The sequence below is a fragment of the Ochotona princeps genome, chromosome 7, assembly GCF_030435755.1.
Source record: "Ochotona princeps isolate mOchPri1 chromosome 7, mOchPri1.hap1, whole genome shotgun sequence".
In the NCBI taxonomy this organism is placed as follows: Eukaryota; Metazoa; Chordata; class Mammalia; order Lagomorpha; family Ochotonidae; genus Ochotona; species Ochotona princeps.
In genome coordinates, this window is record NC_080838.1 from 58,967,178 (window position 1) to 58,994,712 (window position 27,535).

General features: G+C 40.8%; 1 protein-coding gene across 6 annotated transcripts in view; it reads right to left on the reverse strand.

Moving 5' to 3' along the window:
* WDFY3 (WD repeat and FYVE domain containing 3) overlaps positions 1–27,535 on the reverse strand; it is a 210,556-nt gene that overhangs the window by 47,329 nt on the left and 135,692 nt on the right. For 3 of the 6 annotated variants that reach the window (XM_058667078.1, XM_058667080.1, XM_058667076.1), the window contains 13 exons: positions 25,990–26,225; positions 24,209–24,343; positions 22,628–22,807; positions 21,098–21,331; positions 16,008–16,107; positions 14,472–14,632; positions 13,279–13,508; positions 12,250–12,359; positions 10,129–10,311; positions 7,829–7,986; positions 7,153–7,230; positions 5,560–5,787; positions 55–108 (listed from right to left, as the gene is read on the reverse strand). In XM_058667078.1, the coding sequence (XP_058523061.1) occupies positions 55–108; positions 5,560–5,787; positions 7,153–7,230; positions 7,829–7,986; positions 10,129–10,311; positions 12,250–12,359; positions 13,279–13,508; positions 14,472–14,632; positions 16,008–16,107; positions 21,098–21,331; positions 22,628–22,807; positions 24,209–24,343; positions 25,990–26,225 (2,087 nt within the window). The remainder of the gene's footprint in view (positions 1–54; positions 109–5,559; positions 5,788–7,152; positions 7,231–7,828; positions 7,987–10,128; positions 10,312–12,249; positions 12,360–13,278; positions 13,509–14,471; positions 14,633–16,007; positions 16,108–21,097; positions 21,332–22,627; positions 22,808–24,208; positions 24,344–25,989; positions 26,226–27,535) is intronic. The other 3 variants (XM_058667081.1, XM_058667079.1, XM_058667077.1) reach the window with 2 other exon arrangements.

Here is a 27,535-nt window from a genome sequence, read left to right on the forward strand (position 1 = left end):
AACAAAAAAACTGCAAGTACTTTGCATTCTTTTGTGGTCATTTGTGTGGTTTACCTTTTGAGGAATGATATCATCGGGTGTCTCAGGCTGTTTACTTGGAATCTCATACTGAAAACAGGGTATTAAGTACAGAGACATCAGAAAACAAAAAACAAAAAACATAATGAGGAACACAAAAATAAAACTGAGGATGGCATGAAATACGGAGGATGCAGTTACGCCAAGAAAATGTATAACAGACCACCTTACACCTAGTTTTTCACAATGATCAAATATGGTTTTAGGTAAAACTTAAGGGACACCCAAAGTCTCCAGTCTACAGAACAGGACACACTCTTGCAAAAATCACAGTTAAAACTTGAGCACACGCTGCCCTTGCTGGGGAGGATCTACAGGCTCGCCGTGAACTCAAAAGGAAACAGACAGAAACCTGGACGGCGGAACCTCTGCTGGCTAGCTGTTCCCACCTTCCCTTACTGGATCTTCCCCCGACATCTGCCTTGCAGGAACAACTGGGTGGTTTAACCTTTAACCTTTCCACAGAAATCACACTTCTTTGTTAGAGGAAAAGTGTCTTCCCGTAACAACCCAGAAACCTTCCTTCTGAACTGGCATGAGAGAAAGGCTGAACACATGGAGCACCCTTCAGCCCAAATCAGGTGGTTTTCTGGAAAGCTTTTACAAGAACCCTGCGGCTGCCTGGTCAACAAGGAGGCCCTCCCTGTGGCACTGGAGCACACGGCAGGTGACGTCAGCACGCAGACACTACAGACAATGAACAACGCAGCCAAGAACCACTTGTACCCTGTTCTTTCTGCTCATGGCTTGTATCTGCAGATGACTTTCGTATCTTCCTCTACTTAACACATGAGCAGACCAAACTTTTTCACAAATGTTTGCTTCCTTAGGCACACATTCAAATGTTTAACATGTTGTTACCGAATCTTTCCTTATATAAGCACACTTACTGTAAAAGTACATATTATACCGAAGAATAATATTGAAAAGTTCACAGTGTTATCTACGGGCAACTTGTTTACACAGGAATAACTCATGTACTTGTTAAAACTTACTGGATCACAATAACACAAGACAAAAGCATTGTCAAAATAAGAGGTCAGGGCCAGCATGGTAGCCTAGTGGCTAAAGTCCTTGTCTTGCATGCGCCAGGATCCCATACAGGCACCGGTTCTAATCCTGGCAGCCCCACTTCCCATCCAGCTCCCTGCTTGTGGCCTGGGAAAGCGGTCCAGGACAGCCCAAATGCCTGGGATCCTGCACCCGCATGGGAGACCCAGAAGAGGCTCCTGGCTCCTGACTTCAGATTGGCTCAGCTCCAGCTATTGTGGCTGCTTGGGTAGTGAGTCAATGGACAGAATATCTTCCTCTCTGTCTCTCCTCCTCTCTATATTAAAAATAAAAATAAATAAAAATAAATCTTAAAAAAACAAGAGATCAAGAAAAAATTACTGAATGGTACATTTAAAATCTGCATTTTCCAATGTATGTAAAATATATCTCAATAACAATTATAAAGAAATACTGAACTATACTTCGTGACATGCAGAAGTGTTCAGCAATGTCGAGCACTGATCTGCAATTCACACTGCAGCTCCTGCGCTGGACCGCTACGTACGCCAGCATGTCAAAACGGAACGACGACTATTTACGTCCGACTTTGATATTCACTACAGCCTGTTTTTACATCCACAGACAGTGTGGGGAGAACCCATCGTTACACTCTTTAACTTTTCCTACAACAACACACGGCACACTGCTGGCCTAATAGGCATTTCCTAATTCAATCGTGGACTAATTAAGGATCCTACTTTACTAAAATGTCCAGAATTGAATAACAATATGCCAACAATTTCAGAATAACATGGTTTCCTTTCCTTTTAACAGGTAGCCCTAAGTTATTATAATTATGCATATACAGAAATTGAAGTTTTTCAAAGAAGTTCTAGAAAATAATTTTAAAGTTCTTTCACTTTAATTTTCTAAAATGCTGGCAATACAGTTTCATAAATAAGTTGCTTAGTTTGAGTCTTGTGACTTTGTTGTAAAAAAACGCATGTGGCAACAGATCCACTGAGAGAAGGAACCTTGAAGGAAGCCAGTTAGCCTCTGTCCCCGAACAGCCCCAAGTTAAAGGACGCAAGGCAAGCTTTCATCTTGATGAGATTTTGCAGAATCTAGCAACATTTCTGAGATCATCATTCTGTATAAACACAGAATGAACCACACAGCTTAAATCTACTGTAGACTTAAGCAGGATTTTTAAAATGACAAATATGACATCTTAATTTTTCTTCACTAAGATTCACAGAGTTGCTTAAAAACAACCACATTTTATGTTTTCATCATTGCCTAAGACTTACAACTCAATGCTGGAGAAATGTGATACAGACCATGGACAAGGTCACAAACAAGCAATCCCCCAATCTTGTTTTTCAAACTATATGGGACTACTGAGTCTGTTGTGCTGGGATTTTGTGATCCCCAGAAAACCATCAGGAGTCTGAAGTCTATGCAAATGCATAAAGGCGGTTTATTCAAAACTAACCTAGGCTCCCAGTCCAGCAGGACGGGGGAGCAGCAGCAGCTGCCGCCAAGGTGGCCGAAGCAGGAAAAGCTGCAGCAGAAGGTCCAAAATGAGAGACTCACTGAGGTTCAAGAGCCCAGGGTTCTTATACATGTCAAACCAATTCCACACAAGTATACAGTCATGATTGGTCAGTTTAACTGTTAACTTTCAAAAAGAGCAAGTTGACAGGCTTCTATCGGTGCATCTGAAGCAAGCAACTTTCAAAAAGTACAACCCCGTGCTATAGGGCAGTGGGTCTTACCTAACACCAGGGACACCTCCTCCCTGAGGAGTGGTCTGCCCACGTGACCTGCAGGTGTCCTGCCGGGTGGACTGCCAGGCCCGGAGTTCACACAGCCCCCAGCCAGGCAAGTAAGGCAGAAATCACAACAGCAGAAAACACCTAGACTCTTCAAGCCCTGCTCAGATCTTTACTCCACCACTTGGTGGCTGTATTCTAGAGGGGTTCCTTCACTTTCCAGGGTCTTAGTTCCTTCTCTTAAATTTGAAATAACAGTAATAACTATGCTTCGGTTAAAATCGCCTGGACACTGGTCTGTGGCGTTCAGCTCCCCGCACCCTGTAGCCACAGTCACGGGCTGCTTAACAAGATGCCTTCACTGGGTAAATACCACGGAGGGTAAGAGGCCGGCACAGCTCCAGTGTTACCAGGTGACATGCTTAACTGCACAGCTGTACACGTGGCTTGTGCTTGACAGAAATGTCACTCTATGGTGCCTAAGTGTGTCAGCACCTCCTTCCCCCTTTTATGGTAGCAGTCAAGGGGATAACAGATGCTTCTCATTTCTGAAATTTTCAGTTTTCAACACTTTCAGATTGCACATGCCATAAGGTAAAAGTGGCTATTTGAAGGTGTTTCGAATTTACAGAAGATTATGAGCTACGAGAACCAAAGTAAGAATTATCCACTTGGAAGACTGATCATAGCGGAGTCACCTTGACGTGTGCGCTCCACGCGCATCGTCGTTGCCCCTTCCAGCCTGCTTCCCCCTTTAGGTAAGCTCACCTGCAGCATTTCTCAAAGGCCTTGTCCTTCCAGGATGTGACCCACATGTGAGAGATGGGCTCCGTATGGCAGAGCCTTCTATGGGATGGGGTTTAGATTTCCCAGGCTGGTGAACTGTGGCTTAGGGGAAAAGCTGATGATTCCGGGATTGGTGGGTATGAGCCCCGAATAAGTGATTTGGCTTACATCTCACACCAAAACTTAAACATAATTTCATCAACCACTATCATTTGTTATCCCAAAAATGCTGATAAGACAGTGATCGGGAAAATCAAAATATATACCTAGGCTAAATGATAAGGGTTAACTGGTGTCAGGGCTGAAAGAATGTAGGTGCATTCTATTTTGATACTCCTGAATGGTTTTAATGTATATAAATGTTGCTTCAATAAGAAATATTCTATCCAATTGCTACGGGCTTAAATTATTTGCTAGAAAGGGACACCACACACACGGTTCTCCTCAAACGCTTGTGCTGACTTGGAGGTCTGGGCCAAAGCCACAGCTGGGAGTCAATGAGACCCTGACCTGTACACGGGCTGCGGACGCCCACCTCACTGCGCCATCAAGGCTGCCTTCTAGGGTTTGCATTGGCAGGAAACCACTCCGGTGTGGATCCAGAACATAAACTCCAGCACCCTACCAGCTAGGCTGGACATCTACCAGGATCTGTCTGGAGGAGAATTCACAGCAAGAGGCTATACTGGTGTTCTGGCTTTGTAAAAGTAGGTACTCAGAAAAGGCTGCAAATTCACAAAAGGTTTTGAACTACTATGGTGCTTCAATTATAGTGCTGTTGACACAACTTAGCATTGAGAAGAGAAGACTTTCAGGAACTATCTTCAAAAACTTTAAATCTCTGCAGCGTCCGAGACCTATAATCTTTAAAGAGGTTGCTTCAACCTGAAAAATTATAATTACATGTATCTATGCGGTACAATGCGATGTTGTGGTTTACACACAGTATGCGATTTGAAGTGATTACATGAACGTGGCCACACCTCAGACACTTCTTTTTCTGTGCTGACATTAGTAATGTTCTCCCTCAGCAATTCTAAAATACATGCTATTAACATAGCTGCTATGCCGTACAACACATGTCAAAAAAAAAACCCTCTTACACTCATGTTTAACTGAAACTACGCTTTGATGGACATCTCCCTGTTCGGTCCACACGGGCCGTGGTAAGCAGCGTCCTGTTCTATGCTTCTGCGTCTGTTCATTCTGATTCCACATTAAGCAAAGCCATGCGGTGACTGTGTTTCTCCACTTGACTTATTTCACCTAACATTATGTCCTCCTGTTCACTGCTGGCAAACGACAGGATCTCCTTCTTCATTAAGGCTGAGTAGCAGTCCGCTGTGTTATTATGGACGGCTCGTTTTCATGATCCTTTACCCACTGATGGACATTTGCATGGATTCTGAGCCCTGTCTTCTAGCACCAGGACAGAGGATGAACCAACTGCAGTAAGTGAGGGAAGTCAGAATATGTGGAGAGGAAACAAGTAAAAAAGTATTCTAACCATCTGAACTGCTTCATAATCCAAACTGCTCGGAGCTTATTCTCTGCTAGATACTAGTGCAAGCCCCACATTGTTTTAAACTCACATAAGGCTTCTAAGCGCCCTGTGAGGTGGAAATCTCTTAACCACAATAGACAAAAGGGAGTGGAGAGCTGAAGCAGCTCAACAACCTGTAATTATCTAGGAAAGTGGCAGAGCCAGGCTTCAACCCCAGGCAGGCAGGGCGCAGAACTGTGATCTAACCGCCGGGATGTCTGCTGGTTACACTAGCTCATCTTACCACCCACCACCACCCAGGCATTATCAACGGAACATGGCTTGTTGAATTTGACCTAATAAGGAACAATGCTTACCAAGAAGTTAAAAAAAAAAAAAAAAGGCTCACAGAGTTGAAACAAATATTTAGTTTTGCTCACTCACCGCCACATTTGTTTCTTGTTCTGTTTCTGGCACGTAAGGGTAATGGTTATAAAACATATCATTTCGCACCATTTTTTTCCTCATTCTACAGGGCCCTTCTGTCATCTCCAGCATCCATTTGTCCAGATGGGAACCGATCGGGGGACCCCAGAGTCCACGCTCCCGCAGCAGCTCGCACTCCATCTGGCACCACTCTTCCGTCACGTACTTCAGGGCATTCTGCTGGCGCTGGGCGGGGGGAAAGGCCCAAGATGGTTTCCAAGCAAAAGCAAGATAAACAAAGAGATGCCTAACAATAACTTCAAGACCAGATCATTACTTGGAGACAAACACAACATTTCATCTAATACTATGAAAGTAAGGCTGTGTTTATTTGAGGTTAAAATAAACTAATGATTTTGTGAGAAAGTGGGGTTTTGTGTGGTGACTTATGAAAATGATTATTCTAGCATCAGGTGAATGACAACTATATCCAGGGAGAATACAGAATATCATGGGACAGATAATAGGAGGAATTTTCTTTCTCTGGCAAAGGAAAAATAAAAGTATTTAATTCTTATTAAAATGTATTGAAATGGTTAGCTTTGTGAGGGTTAACAAATGCACATAGCATTTTGAGGATTTACTCCCCAGCCACGGAAATAGGCACAGAAAGAAATCTGACCAACAAACTGTGTCAACAAGCCAGATTTCTGGTCAACTTCCTAAACAATTTCAAAGATTTCTTGGTGAAGAATATAAACATACAGCCATGAAAGTCAACTTTCATATTAAAAAAGAAGGAAAAAAAGAAAACTTTTGCTAACAACTAAAATAGAGTCAAACCGTTTACTTGAATGGAATTTGTGATCTGATAAAACTTCTTGCTGTGTCTAACAAAAAGACTGTAATGTTTTTATATTTCATGAGGATGACTAGCTTACCTGATGATATCTGGAATATAAGTATATGATTTAAGCTATAGGAAAAATAAAGATCTTTAAAAATGATCACCAGTAAAGGTTACTAAGTGAATAATCAGGGAACTCTGTACCATAGTGGTATGCATGGGGCTCTTGCAACCCTGGATATCTACGAAGCTAGTGCATGTCTAGCAACAGCAGTAGCAGGCTGTCCGTAAAACATCAGGAGAAAGCCGTTCAGAAACTCACCTCTTGGAATTTATCTTTCACTGACATTACCTAGAATGCATGGTATAAAAAACCTCATCCTGTACATTTTTGACAGTTCTAAGAGCATTCTTAGAAACTGTGATGGCGATTTTCAGCTCCTTGGTTTAAAGTATGAAGGAGAAGAATCATTCTTACATTTTTATTACAAACAAGGGTATGTTATATCTAAGCAGTGAGTGTCACTTAGGCTCATTTCCAAATGACTATTGCTTTTGAAAATGCAGCGTGTTTATAGGAAATACAAATTTTTGGAAGTAATCTCCATGGCTAAAATTGATGCTCAGGACAATTAAACTCACCATTGTGTGAGGAAGGTATTACTGCAGTGTGCCCTGAAAATTTATAAGAAGATAACAGCAGGGACAGTCTTTCCTACTGAAGGAATGCAGAACAAATTTTTATTATGATTATGATTTCTTACCTCCTGATACTCCTTATATTGAGTGTCTACCAAGTCACGAACAACAGCAATGTGTGTGAACATCCACTGAGAAATCTCCTAACAATGAATGGAAAAAGAGTCTTTAATATTTCATGAGTTATTTAGTGTTGAAATGAATGCTGAACAATTTGTTAAGAAAGTCTTAAACACTGACTGTCAAATCATTACAAAAAAAAAAAAAAGAAAAGAAAAGAAAAAAAGCCACTGAGAGATGACATGATCACTCTATGAGTCTAAGAGGGGTTGTACGATGGATACAGACCACAGTAACCCAGCCCACAAGCCCTTTCAGGGAAAGCCCTGCAGCCCCAGCTCCTGAGTGCCATCTGCCCTTTGGGGATCAGAAACAATTTTGTTGAAATTAGGAAATTGGGAAAAAAGTATGCATGGTCTGTTGATACGTCAATCTCTCAAACTCATGTCTGGTTATGACATGGATATAAACACTGAGCGCTTGCAAGGCAATTGCATCTGAGCAAAACGGGAGATCGTGTCGTAACCCAGGTTGCTGCTCCCTTAAAGCACAAACACAGATAAAGGCACATTTTGAATCCTCTGTTCGTACACATTAAGTGTATTATATAAGAAAAACCCTGCGGCTAAACCTTGAAATACAAATTCCTGTGACTAGGGACAGTGAAAGTAAACCGTGTACCTGGGTGGAAAGGCTGTGCTTGTTCAGACCACTCTCCTTTCGGTTCCTTCTTGATCCTGTCAGCTTGGAGAGGCCGAAGCCGCTGCTGACACGGGACAGCTTGGACTGCGTGCTGGGCACCAGGGCCTCTCCTCGACTGATGCATTTCTTTTCGTGGGCTAGGACGTTAAAATCAGAATATTTTACATATTTGTTCATGAAGTCTTCAATATATTTGTACTATGACTGCCAAGCTACAATCTTGCACAGTAGTTCCCCTTAATCTGTGGTACTACTTTCTGCGGTTACCTGTGGTTGACCAAGGTCCAAAAATATTACTATACTGTGATGAGAAATTAAGAGACATCTTGAAGAGAGGGAAAAATAATTATATTCACAAAGCTTTTATTACTGTATATGGCTACAACTGTCATATTTTATGCTAACTACTTTTGTAAAAAAAAAAATTTGCTTGGGACCGGCACAGTAGCCTAGCTTGGAAAATCCTTGCCCTGAACATGCTGGGATCCCATATGGGCACTGGTTCTAATCCTTGTGGCCCCACTTCCCATCCAGCTCCCCACTTGTGGCCTGGGAAAGCAGTCGAGGACGGCCCAAAGCCTTGGCACCCTGCACCAATGTGCGAGACCTGGAAGAAGCTCCTGGCTCCTGGCTTCGGATCGGCTCAGCTCCAGCCATTGCGACTGCTTGGGGAATGAATCAACAGATGAAGATCTTCTTCTCCTTATATCTGACTTTGCAATAAAAATAATAGAATAAATCTTAAAAAATATACTTATTTATTTATTAGCTTGCAACTCAGAGTTAGGAGAGAGAAAGGAAGACAGAAAGAGCAAGAGTGGAGAGAGGTTCATCCCCAAGATGGTTGCAACAGCTGGAGCAGGCCTAGGCCTAATTCAGGAGTCTCACCCATGTCTTCCATGATAGTGGCCTGGGGGCCAAACATTGGACCATCTTGCACTGCCTTCCCAGGAGCATTAGCAAGGAAAGGGTTGACAAGTGGAGCTGCCAGGACTCAAACTGGCACCCATACTGGATACTAGCCTTGTAGGCAGTAGCATAACTCTGTGTCACTGCCTTGCTGTTAATGTCTTACTTGGCTTAATCGGCAAATTAAACTTTATTATAGTTTTTTATATAAGGAAAAACAGAGTATATGTAGGATCGGAGGCTGTCCGTGATTTTAAGCATCTCCTGTACATAACATGGACTACAGTCTACAGTAGTTATGAAAAAATAACACTGGGTCAGACATCTCATTCAAATACAACAAATTTGCTTCCTATCGATCTTGTTAAAGGATGACTGTCTAATAACGATTATAATAGTTGACACTTCACAGCTCTGAAATGATATGCAAATTTATCTTAACTGCAGTAAGTTTCTATGTTAATAAGTTCCCATCTCCTATCTAAAATTTTTGATACTGGGTATACTTCAGAATTCAGGAAGTTTTGAATTTTTAAAAAGTTTTTTTTTTGGGGGGGTTAGGTGTTCTCCATATAATATAACGTGAACAGAGGATTTAGGGTCATAAGTGGCAATTTAATACATGAGTATTACCACCATGAAACATGTATGAATATTCACATTAAGGAGGATTAGACAAAAGATTAGTTAGCTTTTGCAAACAAGTGATTTTGGGCACCCAACCCTATTAACAAAAATCTCGCAGGTTTTTAGGGATTTTTGACCTTGAGCACAAAGAGTGACCAATCTCAATCTGTGAGCAATGTATTCTTTTCTTTTTTTTTTTTTTAAAGATCTGATATACACAGAGGAGGAGAGACAGAGAGGAAGATCTTCCATCCGATGTTTCACTCCCCAAGTGAGCCGCAACGGGCCGGTGTGCACTGATCTGAAGCCGGGAACCTGGAACCTCTTCCAGGTCTCCCATGCGGGTGCAGGGTCCCAAAGCTTTGGGCCGTACTTGACTGCTTTCCCAGGCCACAAGCAGGGAGCTGGATGGGAAGTGGAGCTGCCGGGATTAGAACCGGTGCCCATATGGGATCCCGGGGCATTCAAGGCGAGGACTTCAGCTGCTAGGCCATGCCGCCGGGCCCAAGCAATGTATTATTTTCTGAAGTTAGATGCCTGATTTACCTTAGAGGTTAAAAAAAAAAATCTACAAAGAGCCAAAATTTCATACACCCATTTCAGAATGCTTCTGTCACATAGGTTTGTTTTCCTACTGCCATTATGGGAGTCCTCTGGGAAGGTTACTATGATTCTGCAGTGTGCACGTCTAAGACAGTCACCTGTGAGTTTCTAAGTCACATGATCCCTCCAGGTCTTCTTACCCAAATGATTCTGCCAGCACTTCAAACCAGCTTCTTCAATGAGTGGTCTTGCGATGGCTATGTCCACGTGGCCTCTTTCATTCACGGGCAGAGTTACTTTGAAAAGCTCCTCTAAGACTTGCTTCTTACTGTGTATCAGTTCCGTCCAGACTCTGTTTACAGCTTTTATGAGAAGCTGACGGCCTAGTAAATAGAAAAAGAGTAAGCAGGTGATCAACAAAATGCCAAGTCAGTTTATGTTTTTTCCTCCATGCTTTCCTCCTGGGAATTTCAAGCTACAGTACCTAATTACGAGGGAAAAAAAAGGAGGGGGGAGTGGTTTATAACAAATCCAGCCTAGTCCAAAGGATTACCTGGTATTCAAGCTCCTTGGAAACTATTTTAAAAATCTTTACGTTCATGCAAGAAGATCACATTTTCACCCATAAGGTTAGACATTAGGAGCGGATGTGTGACTATGGGATTGGGATTTTCACAACCCAGATTGGAGTGCCTGGGTTTCAATTCTGGCTCCACTCTCAATCCAGCTGCCTGCGAACGCACACCCGGGGATGCAGCATGTGACGGCGGAAGCAGTGGCGTCGGACCCCACGTAGCCCTGGATTGAGGTCCTAACTCCTGACTGCAGCCTGGCTTCCTGTTGTGAGCCATGCAGCAGTGAATCAACATATGTGAGCTCTCTCTGCCACTCAAACAAATACAAATACAGTTAGAAATTTTATATACACCTAACTAATTATCAGGTTTCTAGGTAAGAATTGTTTTAAATTTTAAAATACCTTAAGAATAATTTTTAGGTTTGAACATTGAAGGTGCACTCAAAACAAAGTTATTTTCTGAAAAGGACAGACGTAATAAGCATCTTAATGATTTATTATTGGAGTCCCTGTTGCTCTGACTTCTTGCTAATGTATCTGCCTTGTCCTCTACAATCAGTCTCTAACAAGCGTAAGAATCACTGAGAACCCTGTCCCTGCAGTTCCTGCTTCAGTAGGCCTGAGACAGGCCAGAGAAACTTCTTCGCTAACAAATTCCCATGTGCCGCTAGCACTGCCCTTCTGAGGACATTGCTTTGAGAATCAACAATCTGGACTGTCAGAGCCTCAGAAGGTGAAAACAAGCTGTGTCTGCAGTGCCTGGGACTCAAGAAATTTTCATAAATAGAGAGCAAGTTAATGCTGAAATAATTGAACAAAACAAAGAGCGAGTGCTTAGATTTCCAACGACAAAACCACAGGCAAAACTACCATGTATCGTATTACAGGGGAGACAAACCCTCACATATCATTGTCAGAAGCCATTCCAGGATAAGATTTCAATACACCACAATCTTTTGTAACATCAGTCAGGAGACCATGTTTCAAAAAAGAATAAAAATGGTACTACTGACAATCTGATTCAAGGAATATCTATGTCTGATGTGATATGAATCCCAGCACTTGTGTTGGTTTGGATGTAGCCTGAGTGTGTCCCCTAAGGGTTCATGTGTTGGAAGCTTGACCTTTAGTGTGCCAATGTTGGAAGGTGGTGAAACTTTTAAGGTGTGGGCCGAAGGAAAGGAATTCTCACTGAGGTTACTGCCCTTGACAGTAACTGATGCAGTCAGTTTACTGGTTAACTCTCATCAGAGGGCTGTTAGAAAAGAGCAAGTTTAACCCCGGAATGGCTCTCCACTTTCCTTTCCCTTCCTTCTCCTTCCTGCTCCACCATGAGATGATACAGCAGGGGAGCCGCTTCTGGAACTAGTACCACATTGTGTAGATTTTCAGTCTCCAGATCTGTAAGTCAAATAAATCTATGTAAGTTACTTACCCACAGGTATTTTGCTGCTAACAATTGAAAATGGACTATTATGATTAGGTAGTTGTAAACTCCAAGTTAGCATCTGTGCAAATGTAAATACCATCAGGGCTCCCAGCCTCACCAGGACATGTAGAGAGTGAGCAGAATCAGTGGTTAGTGCTTCGTCCATTGCAGTTCAAGACAATCTGACATACAGTGCTGGGGGCTGTACAGAAAGTGGCTGCCAGTGTTGGCTGGTTTGGAAGTCCATTTTTGGTTATATTTTAAGAACTAGAAATGAAGTAGCAACAACCAAAGGCCATAAATTCAGATAATTACCTTCACTGACATCTTGGGTGTAGCCACCGTCTGGTTCAATGTCAGAGGGGATCATTATATGCCAGGTAGTCATACGAGCTTCTGCTTCCAGTCCAAATCCATCCACGTTGCTGAAAAATTCCAGTTTGCACTATATGTAGCTTAAAACTACAATGACTCATTCTTCAAACACAAGCAAATGGTGGCTCCATCACAGAGGGCTACTATTGGCAGACAAACATCCCGCACACACACACACAGCAGGGTTTCTGGTTTACCATGAAGGTGCATTTGTAAAGGGTGATCTTTCAAACCCACTTACATGCATTTAATCTATAACATCGAGATGATGATTTAAGATGATATTGTTAATTTTTTTAACCAAAAATTATAAGAAATTTCATTTGATAAGGAACATTGGCCTTTCTCTAGTCCCACCTCTCACTTCTCTACCCCAGGAGTGTGTAATACTTGCAGTTTCCCTGATGGCTGTATTCCTTCTCTCTGGGCGATCAGCTGGGGCATCTGTTCTATGCTCCCAAAGCACCGTGCTGATCCTGAAGAGCACATAGTGCCCATTCTCCTTTCAACAGGGTCGTCCCTTGGCCAACCTTACTCGCTCACCTGTGAACCCACCTCCTAACTCAGTGCCTAGCACACTAAAGAAACATCCACCAAACTGATTTACACAAAAATAATTTCACCCATTTAATACACAACAGTGTGCTGAATTTTTCTTTTTTCTTTTTAAACTCCCCCAAATGTGTATTTTATTCCCTTAAAAACTAACTTCCCCTTTTCAAATTATGTGATGACTTATGGTGATTTTAGAAAAATTAAAAAATGCAGAGAAATAAAGGTGGGGGAGGGAACCCAACTATTTTACTGGAAAAGTGCAACAAAAATTCTTCCTCTTTTGCATAAAGTTTTAAGGCAAACAGACTAAAGGAATAAAAAAATGTTACTGTCAAAAAAGTAAGAAAAAAAAATTCTAGTACAATAATAACAAAGATCAATTCAACAAGACACATTGAACCGGAAAAGGCTTACCTGCCAGCATGCAGACTGACCAGGCAGTGAGCCAAACAGCTAATGAATTCTTGGTCATGGTTCCCAGGTCCCAAGATCAAGTTCCTGTTTACAGTAAGGACCCTGAGAGAATCAAGCAGAGCTACTTGCTGAGGAACAGTTTTGTGTGCCCGTGAGAACTGGTACAAGATGGTTCTGTTGAGGCAGTGGTAGACTGAATCCAGTGACAACCCCTGTGATCTTCTCTTTGACTAAAGATATGAAAGATACAGTTTTAGTGTAATGGACAAAAATAAAAAGATTATCATTCATACACAAATGTCTATTCTATTAATGTACCAGACGCCATGCTAAGAACCCGGGGTACTCAGGTAAGAAGTACAAAGTTCTTGCTGTCGTGGAGTTTAACACCCACAGGCAGCATAAACACAAGGTAGGGGATGGGATGAGCCCCACGTGAACGTCCAAGGAGGAAGGCCACCAGCACTCCCAGAACAAAGCATCCTCTAGGAGAACGCTCTTGGAGTCTCCCACCAAATGCACGTGATGACGGTAAACGACCTCCACTCAAAAGAGCTAACATGTTAGTAAAAATAACTTTTATCCCTTTACTTGAGAATTGTTATCTTGGTCTTAAATACAAGCTGTCTTAAAAAAAAATATCTTAGGTGATATCACCTAATTTATGCATCTGCACAAGATGCTGGTCAACAAGAAAACGGTGCATGTTGAATTGGAGTCAGCACCTGTGCTAAACCAGGCCATTATTTCATAGACAGGAACACCATGGATACACATGGAAAAGGGTGTCCTTAGAGGAACACAGACTATCATGGACTGTGTAAGATTCAACTGCAAGGATTTTACTTTAGTGCCAATGTTTCATGTTCTGCAAGCCTTTACAAACTGATAGACTATAGTGTCAAAACCTGTCCCATTGTATGGGATAGCAAAAACAGTATCAGAAGGGAGGTCAGAGAGTGTGCCACCAAGTAGGCAACTTTAAAAGAGATACACCAGCACTGCGCTATTGGTAGGCAGGGAGAGGTTAAAAGCTTTTTTCTTTTATTCACTTGCAACAGGTTTAGTTCTACGGATGTTAATACTTATTTTCTTATTATAATTATACTTATGTCCAACAATTCTGACACCATAGGTAACATTTTTTCAATAGGAAAACATGTACTCTACAACTAAAAGTGACAATGGATTACCTGTGCGATTAGTTGAATTATAAAATCTATAAGAAGTTTAGATTCTTTGTTGAACATGCCTTGCCAAAGCTTGTCCACCACACGTTGTGTGAAATAAAACACATTATTCACCAATACCTGGTAGCTTCCTCCACTGGTAATGGGCAGAGATGCGTCTTCCCCTAAATTCCAGGAGGAAAAAAAGGTCTAAGAAAATTGGTATCTCCTAGTACAAGACCACAACCTCAAGGAAATGAGGCCAGGGAAAAATGAGTATATTTATTATAACATTCAGATATATGACTACTAGCTCTTAGTTACTATTGTAAGAAAATGATGCTATAGAAAGAAATCAGGAAAAATAAGGGAGGAAATAATTTCAGCAAGGTAAAGTGACATGGGTTAAAACTATGGAGAGTTAAGTCTCTTACTACCTAAAGTTGGACTGTGACAAACAGGTCTGTAACTAGAAATTGCCAATGACAGGTACTCATCATCAGAGTGAAAAATTAAGTTCATTTACTAACTCTAAATTGATCCTGCGGAGGTAATAAAGGCTAACAAAACTCTCTCTCTTTTTAAACTATACCTTTATCAGCAATGATGGGCAGAAGAGAGCCTCAGAAAAATTGTGGAAAAATAAAATGCAATCAGTGGTGTCTTTTGCTTCCTTGCTAAAGCTTGCTACTGGCACTGTATTCTCGTTATAGCTTATACATGTGTTCAGACATCCACACGGCTTCAGGGCTAATCCTCCTGACCTTTCCTCTGAAAAGGCTGTATTGTATGTGACTGTCATTCACACCTAATTCTAAATGCCCCTATTAAGCAAAAACTCTTCATTCTGTATCATTATATAGAAGGATTTCAACGGATAAATATAAAAGTGTGATTTGTCACCTAGCTTTGAGGGTACAGAGATGTAAGTGATAGGTTTCCTAATCCACAAAGCGTCCCTGGCAATTCTAGAGAAAAAAATGTCAGTTTAATGACACAGAAATTCTATGATTATATTATCTTTATTATCACCAAGAACTCAAAGCAGTATATATACTAAACTATTATCTTTTGCTCACCTACACATTTTTTTTAACCTTTTTCCTATATAAATATTGACCCAACAGGAAATATACCATGCTTTATATTTTTATTGTGATTAAACATAAAAACATTTCAATGAATTTTTACCTTCTTGGTAGAAATATTAAAGAATAATGTAAGCATCTATTGCAACAACCTAACAATTCCTCTGCAGGTACACCCAACAGAAATGCACAAATATCACACACATATTTGCTAAGTCAGATAAGTCAGATGGAAGGTTTGTTTTTAATTTTCTCATATTGGAAACATTCACATCTAACAACATTTAAATTTATATATCCATATGATAAAATACTATATAGTAATAAAAACAAATGGCTCCTACTACACACAAACACATGGATAACTATCTCGGTTGTGATGTTGATTAGAAGAAATCTGACTAGAAAAGGAAAGAGACGAAGTTAAAAGGAGATACTTTGGGTGTTTAGGCAGAGAAAACACAGAATTTACCCAGCAGTACATCAGCAGCAAGCAAATGGTCCATCACGCTATCCAAAATATAGGTCTGAAATTCCTTCTGCTGAGTTCTTGTAGATCTTTCAGGGGAAGCCTGATAAACAAAACTTAGAATTAGAAACCACACCAAACCACACCAGTCACATTTCTAACTGTATCAACTGATAAAAAAAGTAACTTTGTGAATTAAAAAAAAATACCGAGAGATGATACATATGCTACTATCGTCTCTTATTCTTCTGATAGAACTTAAAAAAATAAGGCAAAGGTATAATATCCTCTTATGAATCCATACCTTCAAAAATACTACTGTAAAAATTAAAAGTACTTAATATGCTACAATATACTATTATACCACCTCACTTTCTTCTTTTTTTTTTTTTAAAGATTTATTCATTTTATTACAGCCAGATATACACAGAGGAGGAGAGACAGAGAGGAAGATCTTCCGTCCGATGATTCACTCTCCAAGTGAGCCACAACGGGCCGATGCGCGCCGATCCGAAGCTGGGAACCTGGAACCTCTTCTGGGTCTCCCGCGCGGGTGCAGGGTCCCAATGCATTGGGCCGTCCTCAACTGTTTTCCCAGGCCACAAGCAGGGAGCTGGATGGGAAGTGGAGCTGCCGGGATTAGAACCGGCGCCCATATGGGATCCCGGGGCTTTCAAGGCAAGGACTTTAGCCGCTAGGCCATGCCACCGGGCTCCCACCTCACTTTCAAAAACACATCTGGTGTTTAACCAGGAAATAGATAAAATAAATCATACGGTCATTACAGCAGACACAAAAGATCAAGAATCTAGTCATCAAGAGGGCGCATGTCCACAAGGAGCCAAAACATGGCCTATCAAGCTTTTCATTTTCTCTAAAAGAAAGCACACTGCATTGCCTCTCTCAGTCTCTTCCTTTCTGTGTGATGAGTCTCTTAAACAAGGAATTATAAAGTATAGAAAAGTACTTGGTCAGATAATGGTATTTATTTTCTTTAAAATATATTGCTTCTCATTACAGGAGGATTTAAGTCTGGCTCAGCCATCAATAAGCAATTACTTAGTCCTCCAATGCTTGCGGATAGTGTTACAGGAGTGATCGTGACTCAGAATTTACACTTGCTATTGATCCTAGTTAAGTGGGTGATTGCTGCTGAATGTAAAGTATACTGATTTTAAGATTATCTGAGGGGCAGGTGTCTGGCCCAGCTACTTGGCATGTCAGTACCCCGCACTGGAGTCTGGCATCGAGTCCTGGGTTCCTACCAATGTAGACCCTAGGTGCAGCAGGTGATGGAAGACCTGTTTTGACAGCTTGGTTCTTGGTTTCAGCCTGACCCAGACCTAACTTTTGCACGAATCTGGCCAATGAATTAACAGATGGGCATCAGCCTCCCCTCTCTACCTCTATGCCTTTCAAATAACATTAATGAACAAAAGAACATATAAATACATGCAGCCTTGTCTTTGAGGTACTTTTTTGTTTTTAAACAATTCAAGGATGACTTCTTCATGCATCATTGTATCTTTTATCTCATTGATGTAAAATGCTCTCCAGAGGTGAGGCTTAGAGAGGTTAGGTTCCTCAGTCAAGACCCAACTATGATTCAAATCTTGCCTCCTTGAGGCCAGAGTCCATGGCTTCTGGAGCTCCTTCACATGGTCCCCACTCTGTTAAAAGTCTCCGTGTTGAAGCTGCTGAAGGAGTCACCACTAGAGCACCTCTACAGGACTAAGGTTACAATCTTTTCATCATTCGCTTAGAGAAAACCTCAGGAGACAGTGCAAATGGAGCCAGGGTGAGAGCTGTGCCTGCTTTAGCTGTCTTCCTCCACACTACCAGTCTTCAAAGCTTCAGGGTGATTTTCATGTCCCCCACACAGGCCAGGCTGGGTAGATTTGCAGCTTTCTGGTTCCTCCGACTGCAGGCTTCCTCTTGACTGGTCTCGACTCCTCTGGGAGTCATCTTAAAGTGTTCTCTTTCTTTAACTTTTTATGCCACCATGTGCTACTTGTTTGCTCCTCTAGTGTCACTCAGGGTGCACTTCACTCTGATGGATGATACTGGAGATGTTTCATAGAGGATGGCTGGGAAGACTGAGCAGTGAACGCCTCAGACCTCAGAAAGTAGCAAATGACTCTCGCTCTTGTGGCCTTCCTTCCAGCTGCCACAGCGGTACTCATCCAGAGCAGATCCGCTTGGCTCTCCAGGAGAAGGCTGGGGGCGACTACAGCAGATATGGATGAATGTGAGCTGGGAGGAGTCACGAGTCTCCCCTCACAGGCCCTTTACCCAGCTCTGGAGGATGCTGAGAGCACCAGCTGTTGTGTCTTGACTACTGAATGTGTTCTCTTAATCCTCACACTAGTTCTCAGAGGTAGAACCCCTTTTTACATAATTTTAAAAATGGGCTGACTGATGGCAACATATGAACATAACTGAACTTGGCCATTGCCACACAGCTCACCAGCACACATTGAATCCCTTAAAATGTTTTTGCTAGATAATGTTCAAATATTTAACCCTCACAACAATCATGCAGGGATGATAGTAACTAGTATGATTCTCCAGAAATCAGTTCAGAGAAGCAAAAATTCTTACATAATAAACAGTGGCAGGTAGATTCAAAGCCAGACATTTCTTGCTCTAAAAGCCTTGTTCTTTTCCTTACCCTACATCAAACTCCTTCATATTTGGACTAGGCAACCACAAGTGGAACTCGGAATTCGATAAACATGTTAATTCTGGAGCTGATAATTTTGTATGGCCTGTGAATGATGTTATATTTAAATGACCCTTGACAGAAAGAGGTTTCCAATTGCTCGTGATGAAGCTCTAACACTCGTAAGACTGAAGATGGCGCTGTTCATGTTAAATAAAGTTGAAAAATCTGCTTAAGGCCCTTTCCTCACAGGGGTAAATGGTAAATACAGAATTCCTCTCCTGAATCTCTTCAGGGATAAAGACTTCACACTAGTGAAATCACACATCCGTGAAGCTGTTCTTTCTCAAATGGCTGCAATCACGGAGGCTGGGCTGGGTCAAAACTAGGACCCTGGAACTCTGTTTAGGTCTCCAACACAGTTTGCAGGAATTTAAGCACTCAGGTCATCATTTGCTGCTTCTTAGGGACATCAGCAAGAAGCTGGAGCAGAGGGCGGGCAGAAATTGGTTAGGGTTAAAGGAGTCAAGGTTTCAGTGACAACTGAGAGAGGTTTGTGGTCTGAGGGCTTCAATCCTGACAAATCCTGCTTCTTGCTCACAGCCCCCAGGTAGGCCCTCCTGTAATTAGGCATGATTCCACAGCCGGGCAAATCAGTGTCTACAACAAGGAAAGCCTTATCTCCAGGTTAATACAAGTTATAGAAAACTCTTCATATTAAAAAAGTACAGAAAACAAAAATGCAAGACAATTTTGCAACTTGTTCATGGCTAGTTCATTAATTAGAATGTCTAAAATCTTGGAAATGGTATAACATAAGGGATTCCTATATTCCTTATCTTTCACATATGTGTACTCCATTTTTTGCAGTTACATTTTCTAGTACACAGTTGTACTGAATTTTATCATTTTTTTCTATTAGCATTTGATTTTTCATAGAATGCCTCCAACTTTTACCCTATATGTCAAGATATCCTGGTTAAACACTTACCATAATGGCTATCTAAATTACATCAGTAATTTATTTCTCATTGCCCAAGTCAGATTTTTTTTTTTTTTTAACAAAGATAAGATGACTATCTTACATGATCTTAAGGCTGCAATTAAAAAGTGAACTATACCAGTCACTAGAGGGAGCAGAGAGCGCTCGGGCTCAGATGTCACCCTGTTGAGAGGCTGCAGCAAGGAGTGGTCCTACACAGACTGAATCTTGCCCAGGAGCTATTATCCCAGAGCCCTCAGCATGTACTGCTTATTCCCACTTCTTCAAGCAAATACAGATGTACAGGTAGGAAATCATACGGGAAATTCCTTTTCTGTGATCTTTCAGTCTCTTGAGATTTTTCTAGGTGAACATTTTCTAGGATTTTTCCAGGAATGGCTACTTTCTCCTGTCCTCACGGAGACGCTGATATGTACACTATGTCCTACCAGGAAAGTGGACATGCAACCTACAAGTTTGCTGCCGTGAGGAAAATTGAGCAAGTACCTATTCAGCATATAGATGAGCATTAAAGTGTATCATGAGCTGCAAAGAATATTAACAGCAACAACACCTGCTGTTGATGAGTGACAGGGATGGTAGGAGGGAGTTATGAGGTGAAGAGACACTGCCGCAAGAGTCAATGTCTCGTCAATGTCTAGAGAAAGGGTTAAGATACCACAGCCTGTGACTACCATTAACTTCTGCCTGTTTTTGCAGCAACATTTTATTCCTTGTTCCTTCATGTATTGTCTATAGTTCCTCTCTGGCTATAATGGCAAAGCACAGTTTTGATGGTGACTGGGAGGCTCACAAAGGGAAAAGTATTTATTATCTGGCACTCAACAGAAAAAGTATGCCAGGTTCCAAAGAAAGGGTAATATAAGATTCAATTAAGGACAGGTGAGAAATGAAAACAGGAGCAACCAAAATTGACAGGGTCTAAAGCACGACCGGGACACTGCATCCACTAACTGCTTGTGATGCTGGCATTCTCTGTGGGCACTGGTTTGAGACCTGGTTGCTCCACTTCTGATCCAGCTCCCTAATAACGCACTTGGGAAAGCAGTGGAGTACCTCTCAGGTGCCTGGGCCCCTCCATCCATGTGGGAGACCTGGAAGAAGCTCCAGGCTCCTGCCTGCAGCCTGGCCCATTCAAGGGTGGCCATCTGCTGAGTCCACAAGTAGATGGAAGATCCCTTTCTCTTTCTTTCTCTGTAACTCCGCCTTTCAGACAAATAAAAAAATAAAGCTTTAATAGACAATTGATAGGGTCTAAAACATACATAGGATTAAGAGATTTTCATGGCTCACGTTATGTGCTACTCTACATAACCTAGAACTAGAAATACAGAAATATGAAAGGAATGCAGCATAGAACTTTCTTGGGTAATATTCCAATTACAGAAGCTCTGCAACAGAAGTGGGAATGTATTTCTTCATCTTTACCTCTAATAAAAGGTCAATGAGTGGAGTTTGCTTGCTGGCAGGTGTAAGACAAAGGTTGTCTATTATTAAGACTCGCATAAAGTCAAAAACAAACTTCTTAGCTGGGTGATTGGTCAGATATGTTTTGGTGCCCACGTTGCAGTACTCTGATTGGCTCCTGTTCATCCCTGTGTCTGCTGCAAAAGCTTTGAACTCTTCTGCTGGAGACCCGACCTCATCATCCAGATCAGTCACCTGGCAAAATCAAATGGGAAGATATGATAATCACATTGGACTTTAAGTGATAATTTCTTGCTTCCTGAAATCAAAATTGCAGCAGGAGCAGCATCCTCCTTTTCATTTCCCTCCTACTAACCTATTCAGCACATTCTATCACACTTCTCCTTGATATGTCACGGCTGTGCAACATACAGTCTTTCGGACTGATCACCAACAATAAAGCTGCTTTATGTTAAACTGTATGTCTACTGTGGATAACGGTACTTAAAATCAGAAGGTAAGAATGAGCACATCTGTATATTTGAAATCCACTTATGAAAAGTCAAATATCACAAATTTCCAGATAAAAATAAGGCAAAAAGATAACACCTCATAGGCAACACATTTTCTGTGCATTAATGAAACCTCAAATAAATGAACAATAAAACCAGTGCCAATTTTGAGTCAAGCAAAAGGGAAAGAGTGGTTGATTGCAAGATGCTGACAAGGGTGAGACATTATTAAAGGGCAGCTTTTTAAAATCAATTATTTAATTTAATTTAATTTTTAAACAGAAATGAAGATTCTAAAATTATAAACAAGTTAGGTGTTAAGATTGTATGGTTCATTTTTGCCTTTTTCCTAAAAATACCCAGAATTTTTTGATAAGTATATCTCCTTTATATGTGGGGAAAAAAATAGCTTAAAAGAAATAGTTTATTGCAGGCCACAGAGTATATGTATAAATGAAGAGAAAACTTCACGGAATTCTGAAGTACCATGAAGTGCTTCTGTGTTTGTATTGCTGGACAAAAGAAATCCCTACACTACACATGAGTATAGTCTAATAATTTTCTATTACGTTTATACAAAAGAAAAATAAAGTTGTGTAAAATTTAAAAAGCTGAGAAGAACAAAGGACCAACATCTATTTCAGCTCTGAATGAAAACTACCAACCCTATAATTCACTTGTGAAGATTAAAACCAGCAAAAGCGTGATTCCTGAAATTAGATAATTTTGCATAACTAAGGTTCTATTACTGAAGAGAATATTTTACAACTTTCTAGCTACTACCACATAAAATAAGAAATGGACCAGTAATTATTGAGAGAAGGAAAGTACTGCTAAGGGAAGAAGCATAAGGTGAATCAAAAACAAAGCAGAGTTCACTTATTTTAGGGGAAAACAGCTGGAAAGTGTGGGGAGCTGGAGACATGACAATGAAGACACTGTGACTTGGTCGGAAGTTTAAAAGATGGACAAGAAAAGTGTCTGCTAACCACCGGAACAGACCAATTCCAGTTTTGCCATTTTCCTCCCCATTCCCTACCATCTCTGAGTAAGGGCGAATATTGAAGGGGAAGACCGTGGCTGCTAATGCACACAGGAAGTCGGGGCTCATCCACATGGAGGCGAGGTCTGGAACGTTGTGGTACAAGTATCTGAAGAACTGCATCAGCGTCACGGGATATTCTCGGAGCCAAGAGCCCTCTTCTTCTGACTGCCAGGGCTGTCACAGAGGTGAGAGAAGATGTCAGGGAAACCAACTCTGGGAAAGACTTAAAGAATCCATCACTCCTAAGAGACACACTGATGGTTCGTCTATCACCACACGTATGCCAACAGATTGAGAGGGCAGCGGAAACCGAAGCAATCCTCTCCCAAGCTATTCCCGTATTTCCTGGAGTGCTCAATACTCAGCTAACTGCAGGGGTTGGTTTTGACTCCTCACCTAAACTACCGTGAGTACAGCTGGTAATAGCAGTGGCTCCAGGACTATTTATGCTGCCCCAGTGTGCAGCGCACGGAGAGCCAGGAGCAAGACACAAGACGGGGAGGTCAGTTCTTTGTGAGCATCCAGCTGCCGGATCTCCAACAAGAATTAGGTAATACAACAACAAGGGGGGAAAACACCACCAAAAGGGAATATAGTTGAATGCTGTATATCTTCTCAAATCTGCCCAAAGAATAGCTTTATTTTTGACTTAGAATTTTAAGAATAGGCATTAAAACAAGAATTCCGAAATTATTCGAAATTAATACATTTAACGGTAATGCTCCATATTTAGAGGGTATAATAACAGTTTTGACTAGAGTTTTATTTGTCAGGTGCATATAATTCAAAGGTTCTAAGTTATTATTTTCCCTCAAAATGTAATCCTTTGAAAAATTCCATCACTATTCATGTAAGATACAAATATGTTTCATAGTTTTATGTTCAAGATTTATTTATTTTTATTACAAAGTCAGATATTATATAGAGGAGGAGAGACAGAGAGGAAGATCTTCCCTCCAGTGATTCACTCCCCAAGCGGCTGCGATGGCAGGAGCTTTTCTAATAATTTTCTAATAATTCATCTCTCACTCAGAAATGATTAGAATAGAAACAATCTTTGCTTGGATAAACTTTCTAACCTATAAATGACAGTTATTTTAAAAGGTCAAATAACACATTAGTGTAGTAGCATACAGTCTATACTATTATATTCACCATATATTAATATGTGACATCACCATTACTATAGCATTATACTTATTTATTTATTAGTATTTCATTAATCATTGTAATGCATTTTATATATATTCACGAAGCCTGCAGAACGCCCAGGCATTCCTGAAAGTGCTCTATGTGTATGCTAAACATGTAAATCATTACAAATGCCACAGGGGATCGATTCTATCATCAACAGCAGGTCACATTAAAGAAACATAGAGCTTAGCATGTGTGTAATAGCAGAGGTGAGATCTGAACTCAGGAAGGTATCCAGAGTATTTACTCCACCCTGAGCTGAAGAGGTGACACAACACAGAGACAGAGGTTTCAGGGATCATGTGGCAAATAAACAGGCTCCCAAAGCACTTCATTTCCGAAGACACAACACGGACAAAGTGGTCTACCCAGAGAACTTACAGAGTTGAGCATGCTACGCAGCATTCCCAGCAACAAAAAAGCTGCTTCTGTACACACGTTATGGATGGAAGAGATCACGGTCCCGCTGGAGGCAGGCACTCCGAAGATGAATGTCCAGATAGAATCCAGATCGAACTGCAGAGGCAGAGTACAGATGAGCCCTGAGGAAGTCCTAGCTTTTTACAATGTCTTTGAAATAAATTTTTACTTTAAAAGTAAAAAATGAGTAACAGTGTTGAAAACCTTACACTTGACACTGTAAAACTTATGTTTAACGCTATAAAGAAAAACTGAATACGTATCACCCTGTTATCTATTAAATACAGTGCCCTCTACTTTGCTAAAGAAAATAAAGAATGAAATACTTGTTCAATATCCAAGAGGCGACCTAGGACTGATGATTTTTCTTTTGTCTGATTTTTGTTTAGTTTTTGAAGTTTTACCTCCCGCTTATCAGGACAATGCGCAGTATCTGTTTTATGTTACTCAATATGATTACCTCCAGTTGAGTCAATTTTGCTGTAAATGGTAGAACTTCTCTTTTTTTAAAAGAACTGAATAATATTGCATATCATACCACACTTTTTTTATCAATTCATCTGATAATGGACATCTTAGTTGATTTCATATTTTGGCAATTGTGAGCAGTGCTGCTACAAACACAGTGGTGTGGCTGGATACCTGTTTGAGCCACTGTGTTCTAGGCTTCTGGGTATACCAGTAGCCGGTTGTTGGATCATACAGTAAATCCCTTTCTGGTTTTGTAAGCACCTCCACACTGTTTTTCACAGTGCCTGTATGCCCTTTTCTCTACATCCTTGCCATCTGCCATGCTCTGTGTTTGGTGTCTTCACCATTTTGACAGTGGTGAGGTGATACCTCACTATTGATTTGACAAATATATTCAGTGGGACCTTTTTCAAAAGCACATAGAACTCATTTCTTTACCATTCTTAGAAATTTTCTAATTCAATTTTAGATTACTTACAGATAAAATCTGACAAAATAAAAACTGAATGAAGGAGATTTATTCATGCAAGTTTTACATAATATGAGCATGGCATCACGCATATTTTGAAAAGCTGCATAACCAACCCAACTCTGCTAAGCATGAATTTATATCTTGATTTAATATAAGGGTACAGATTCAGTGTTTACACTTGAAAGGATTTGTTAACTCCAACAGTTGATTCAAATAGCATTTGGCATTAGGGTGGAAGTAAAGTGGATTTAATAGCCAAATTTCTATGTCTGTAGTGTGATAAATACATGTTATATATAGACATCCGCAACAGTCCTCTGTTAGAAATCAAATGAAACCTTATGGTTAGATGTCATTTAACTTTATGAATTTATTAATAATTTTAATTAGTTAATGCTAATTAATACCATATGGAATCTTCCATGTCTACTCGATTAATTTGCAGCTTACTGCCACTCTTAACATTTTTAACTCTATGGAAACTAAATAACCCTTTCAGATAAAATCCCGTCATTGACAAAATCACTTTAGTTCATTCTTAAAATGTTATCCAGAGTCCTTACACACGTATAAAGTAACTATATTAGAAAAAACAGGTCAAAGAGGGATATAGGACTTCTCTTGGGGAAAACACTTTGAGCATTTATTCCTTCAGTTTATTCTATTGCAAATCAAAGCCTCAAGTGAGAAAAGTGATGGAATCAATCACTGTTTTGTTTTGCTTTTCGTGATTAACCCATCACCCTAGGGTGATTCTGGTACAAACAAACACACTTACGTCTTACTAGATAATTCCTACCTGGCCACCCTGCTTACATCGGCTGCTGGTGACAGGCACACTGACCTGCAGGTTCTCAGGCAGCTCGCTCACTGGCTGCTGCAGAAACAATGCCATGAGGAGAAAATAGAGGGCGGGGACATTAGTGTGTTTAGGAAGGAACGACTGCAGAACTGGGAAACCAGGAAAATGACAGGCATCCCGGTTAATCTCCCTTACTGTGGATCTCCCACCAGCACTCCTGCCCACATTGAATCCTAAAAGAGAAGGGAAACAGGAATTACAGGGTTGATTACAGAGAACAAGGCTGCATTAGCAAAGAAGGGAGTAAATCAGTGTGTGTGATACTGCTATCTGGATTGTTCAGATCAATATATGAAATTGACTATTCAATTGTTGGAACTCATACATTCAGTCATAATGTTTTACTTGACTATTTGTCTGGCTTCAATAATCATGTCTATACAGACACAGGTTTTGAAACATAGCTGAGACAAATATAATAGACGCTGGAAAAGCTGTTTCTTAAGATGAGACAAGTTCTACTCAATGATGATGGTAATAATAATAACAACCCCAGAAGAGTTTTCTATTTCCTTAAGCAGAAAATAAAATTCAAAACACAATCAAAATATAGATGCTACAAAACTGTAACTATGACACAGTAGGTAAAGTCACCATCTGCAGTGCCGGCACAAGGCTGCTCTCTTTCTGATTCAGCTCCCAACTAGTGCCCTGGATAAAGCAGAGCACACAGTCCAAGTGGTTGGGCACCACTGCCCACTCCTGGCATCAGCGTGGCCCAGCCCTGGCTGCTGCGGCCATCTGGGGAGTTGGTTAGCAGAGATGGAAGATCTTTCTCTATAAATCTCAAAGTACAGAAATAAATCTTCACATATCTCTATCCACAACAGCATATTTTTTATAGTATGGTTAATATATTTCATTTGTCCAAAAAATTGCAACTAGTTGGCCTTGAATTATCTGTGAGTTTATAGACAGGACCAGATGAAAAAGCCAAACAATACTTTTGAGGACATTGTCTGAGATCTGCTGGAGGCCTGGGAAGGTCCCGCCCACTGCCGCCTGCAGGCAGAGTTGACCATCCCCAGTTCCCCTCCTTTACCCAGGGCATGGCCAATGCTTACTAATGCGACTTCTAGAGAATCAGTGTTTCCATCAGCTCCATTTCCATTGTTAGATAACTCTTTTCAAGATGCAACCCAAAGATAGTGTTTTTTTTTTTAACCACCCCAAATCTAGGATAATGCTTAGCACAGAGTGAATGTTGATCACATTTTTTAACACTCTTGTCCCTAGCAACCAACAGATGAAGGATTGGTTTTTACTCTGAAGCAATTTATATTTCAAAGGGATATTTACATTTTTCCAACTTAGTTTTGTAGAATGAAGTAAGAACATATTTGCAACTATTACTTAACACATTTTGCTGTGTCTTACAGCTAAGCTGCTTTTAAAACATATTGTCTTAATGAATTCTAGGGGAAATGTGAATTAATATTCTAAAGTATGCCGCAGAGCAGTTCTCCATGTTCTTTCAGATCTC